Source organism: Olea europaea, chromosome 18, assembly GCF_002742605.1.
Source record: "Olea europaea var. sylvestris chromosome 18, O_europaea_v1, whole genome shotgun sequence".
Lineage (NCBI taxonomy): Eukaryota > Viridiplantae > Streptophyta > Magnoliopsida > Lamiales > Oleaceae > Olea > Olea europaea.
This window is the reverse complement of record NC_036254.1, coordinates 20,404,947-20,409,608: the sequence shown is the minus strand read 5'-3', so window position 1 is coordinate 20,409,608 and position 4,662 is coordinate 20,404,947. Positions and strand designations below refer to the sequence as shown.

General features: G+C 26.9%; 1 protein-coding gene across 1 annotated transcript; it reads left to right on the top strand.

Moving 5' to 3' along the window:
- The first annotated feature begins 220 nt into the window (after positions 1-220).
- LOC111367726 (homeobox-leucine zipper protein ATHB-12-like) lies at positions 221-1,580 on the top strand. The gene is made up of 2 exons (XM_022988754.1): positions 221-680; positions 1,226-1,580. The coding sequence occupies exons 1-2, from the start codon at positions 351-353 to the stop codon at positions 1,487-1,489; spliced, it is 594 nt and encodes a 197-aa protein (XP_022844522.1). The 5' UTR covers positions 221-350; the 3' UTR covers positions 1,490-1,580.
- The last annotated feature ends 3,082 nt before the right edge of the window (positions 1,581-4,662 follow it).

Here is a 4,662-nt window from a genome sequence, read left to right as displayed (position 1 = left end):
CTCAGTGCAATTCAAACAGTAGGTGTGAGAACAAGCTATCACACTTGTCATAGTTGTATGGTATACAAACACTTTAGTTTTCACAAATTTACAAAAGACTTTATTACAAGATAAATAGATAGAAAGTGTCCAAAATAGAGCTGTGGAAAATTCATGGGATAACAAGCATTGAACTGTGCATGGGACAATAGGGATTGATAAAGACCTCAACTGCTAAACAACAATTTACTTCATATTAATAAGCCCTCATTTTTCTTAGTTTCAGACGAGCAGTAAATCTATGATATAATCAACAACATCTTTCCTTAAGTAATACAAAATTTTGTCCCAGTTTAGAAAACCCTCTAGTGATGGAAGCATTAGAGGAAAATGAAACTGCCCACAAGAAAAATCTCTCAAAAAAGATGAGCAGAAATGCTAAGAGGTTTAGTGATGAGCAGATAAAGTCATTAGAATCCATTTTCAAGCTTGGCAGCAAGCTTGAACCTAGTAAGACGCAACAAATAGCTAGAGATCTCGGGCTGCAGCCGCGCCAAGTAGCTATTTGGTTTCAGAACAAAAGGGCAAGATGGAAGTCGAAGCAACTCGAGCAAGATTACAAAGTGCTTAAAGCCAATTATGACGATTTATACATGAAATTTGAATCTTTGATGAGGGAAAAGCAGTCTTTACAAATGCAGGTATCTTATTCTTTTGCTTTCTCCTTGTTCCAAATAGTTCCCTTTCAAGTCATTTGTCAAATTCCTTGTATGCATGCAAGACAAAATCGAGTTTGAATAATTTCCCAATCTAATTAGCGGTCTGATATGGAAGTACTTCTTATCCCAAGAATTGGTTCTATTGGTTTCCCATGGCAAACTGCTTGTTTAAAAGTTTTTTGTCCTGTTTGGCCCTCATTTCTTAAAACTCATTGTTCTCAAACTCTTTTTCAATCACACATTTTATAGACTACAACTTTTATCAACATTCAACCACATATGTCATAAATTTTTATCAAAATCTACTAAAATTTTAGTTTGTATCAAAACCAAGCAGGGGCTTAGTTGTTTGCGAAAGACCAATTGTATTAATTTAAATATTGTCATAAACATGGCCCAATGTGCAAAAAAGATGTGACATGTGTACAAATTTATAAATGAGTGACGATAAGACTTGAACACGTATAATCATCTAATATGAAGGGAGAAATGTATTCATTTAAATGTTATCTTTAACGCGTCCACAGTTACAGCAACTAAAGAATCTACTAGAGAACCCTCTTGATGAAAATGCTGAATACAAAGAAATACCGGGTTTCCCAAATTCAGAACAAAAGGATCCCAACGGAGTTATACACGCAGATGATGAGGAAAAAATCAGCAACCACTTTGGGCAGGAAGAAGAAGGAGACAGTTCACCTTTGGCATCAACTGAAACATGGTGCAATCTTTGCTCAGATGACCTATTTGATCAGTCATGTGACACTTCCAATTGGTGGGAGACTGTGTAATATTATACATGCTTGAAATTTAGGACTTCCTAACGATGGTTCCTTTTTTGAGAAATTTGGTAAGAGGCTTAGTTGATTCATGTGCGTGATTTATATTTTGCTCATGTTTGGTTTGACTAAAAATGATTTTTGGTAGATTTTGATAAAGTTGATGAAATACGTGGTTGAAAATTTGATAAAAATTGTGGATGTGGTTCAAAATGAGTTTAGGAAAAAATAAATTTTATAACTTTTGTTTCTTTCTCGACCTTAAATCAATTGTGTTTCAAGTTAATTGGTTTCATTGTGAGTAAATGAAATCGAACCAAACCAAAACCAGATAGTTCGACTAAAGCTGAAAAGAAAGATGTAAATCATTTAACTCAAGGCTTGGGCATTCCATCTGCTTGATAGCATGGCATTTGTCTAGGAAGGTCCTTGCTCTAAACTCTATAAGCTTTCAATATCGTTTTGTTTCTGAATTCATACATTTAGTTCAGACGACAACCTGAAACAATTAAAGCAATTGTTAATTTAATATTTTTTCGAATTTGAGAAAAAGAAAAAAAAATTGGTTTATTTTAAATTATATTATTTGAAATTAAAATTGGGTGAGCGAGAATTCATTTTCAAAATAGGTGTACTTAACCTAAACTATTATTAATTAAAGACTTTTATAGATTTAACCCCTGTTTAACAACCATATTTTTTCTCAAATTTATTTTCAACCAAACATTCTCACAATAAAATATTCTGCAAGTAAATTCAAAAATTTTTCCTATTTTTTAACTATACATTCTCCAGAATATAAATATTTGAAAGCCTTTTTTTTTTTTTTTTAATTTCTGAAGGACCTCATTTTAACAGTTATCAAACAAGGGCTTAAAAAGTCTAGGCATATTCAATCAAGACTTTTTAAGACATGTTTATGAGACTCTAGTTCGGAGTCAACCTATGAGCACTAAAGAACAACCAGTACATCTTTTTAAGTAAATTTAAGATTCTTAGCGCCGCTAATTTCCGGAGGTATTCAATATAGATTTTCATAAACTTTTAAAAGTCATGGAGTACTAAAAAGACTTGAAATCTTAAAAAGTTGCCGAGTAACTAAAATATTAATGATTTTTATAAAATTATTCACGTACTAACTTTCAATAAGGAAATACAAATATACAATCTCATTAAAAATTTCATTCACCCACAAGAATTTTAAAAGATTTCACAAACAGAAAAAATCTAATATTTCTCATTTTCCTTTTCTTCCTCAACATTATATTACTATCATTCTTTTTTTAATTTTTTTAATGTCTTTTGTTCTCTCTTCTTTTTCGTCATTTCTCATTCTTCCTATTCAAAAGATCATTTTGTAAATAAAAATTCTTATAAGATTTTCCACTCTTCTTTTTCATGTTTTTCTCCAATTTTTCAATAGAGAAATATCAATTTCTAATCAAAATTCTATAAAAATACAAATAATTTTTATTTTATATAGTGGTTGCTTGTTTAATTTAATAAATTTATATAGATTTGAACATATCGATAATATTGAACATTAGAGATCTTTTAGGTGACTTAAACAATATTTTTATTGACATGATAGATATAATTTTGTTGTCGTGTATTGTTGACCATCTAATCATGCAATTAGTGATTCAGAAGTATGTTCAATAAGTTACATGTTAGATTTTTTTTTTCTTTATCTTTGCAAAAACAAATGAATTCTATAAAAAAAGTTTTTAAATGAAATTTATAGAAGTCTACAAAAACTTTATTAATTCTGAAAATAAACATAAAGTTAATAACAGTTCATTGAACTTTACATAAGTTATTTTCATAAGTCTTTAAATATTCAAATTGAATTATGAAAATTATACTTTTATTTAGTCTTTCCTATTCAATCAATATTACCCATAATCGCACTTCAAAAATATTATCAATAAAATTCTAATTACATTTTATCTAGGGTTTATTTGAGCCCAATCTTTATTGAGAATAAATTTTGTAATAGTGATTTCTTTTTAAATGTTTGATTAACAGGCAGGAATTTTATTTTATTTTATTTATTTTTTTATGTGAATTTACATGTAAATTTATTTCATTGGAAGAGCATAATACTAAAATGAGTTTTTGAAAAATTGGTATAACTTATTGCTTTATCTTAAGGGCCTGTTTGGGGAGTCTTTTTTCATTCATTTTGACTTATCTTAGGTGGCACCGTTTAAGAGGGATAGAAAAAATCGGCGCTTGCTAATTTTTTGGACACCGATTTTGGTTTAAAAACTACCCAAAATCGTTGTAACGCAACTTTGACTCATTTTATTAACCCATCAAATCCATATTCTCTTTTATTTTACACTCTATAAAATAATTATTTCAAATCAAAATATTTTGTTCAAAATTAACTTGTAAATAAAACTATATTAACTAAAAAATTATTTATGAGAAAAATATTATATTATAATTAAAATATTACACATAAGATAAAAAAAAATTATTTTTAAGTAAAAAATTTTGTTTATAAAATAAAAATACTACTAATAAGATGAAAATTCATTTATAAATTATAAAAGGTTACTTATAAATGAAATTCACTTAAAAATTATTTAAATTTACAATTAAATTTACAAAATTAACTTAATAATTGTAAAGTTTACTTATAAGAGAAAAACACTAACTTTAAGTTTTAATTTAATATTTAACTTGTTATATGTAAAAAAAATTACTTATAACTAAAACATCATTTATGAGTTAAAATTTCATACAAGAAACTATAAACTATAAATTTTACTATGGGACATATATGTAATTTTATTCTTTTAAGAAATTTTCAGAAGGATGGTTATATTGCCATCACAATTTTTATTTGTTACATCAGATTTTAATTGCAGTTAAGCTTCTCAATTTTTGCATATTGTAGCAATTATTTTTTTAAATTTGTTCATCAAATTTTTATTTTCAACTATCCATTAATTAGTATATCTTATCATTAATGATGATTTATATCCAAATATTTTGTTTTCATACTTTAAAATGAAGAAAAAATAATTTTTTGTATATTTTATTTATTTATTCTTTAAAAATATATGGAAAAATAAGTTACTTTATATCATTTCAACGAACATTTAAATATAAAATTGTTATCAAATATAAAATATGCTCATTTTAATAAAAAATTTGATGACAAAAGCATCAAT

What these genes read in the sequence shown, in the direction of transcription:
- LOC111367726 (XM_022988754.1), top strand. Translation starts at nt 351, where the DNA reads ATGGAAGCATTAGAGGAAAATGAAACTGCCCACAAGAAAAATCTCTCA. An exon ending in AGCAGTCTTTACAAATGCAG is followed by an intron (nt 681 to 1,225) that starts GTATCTTATTCT and finishes ACGCGTCCACAG; the next exon opens with TTACAGCAACTAAAGAATCT.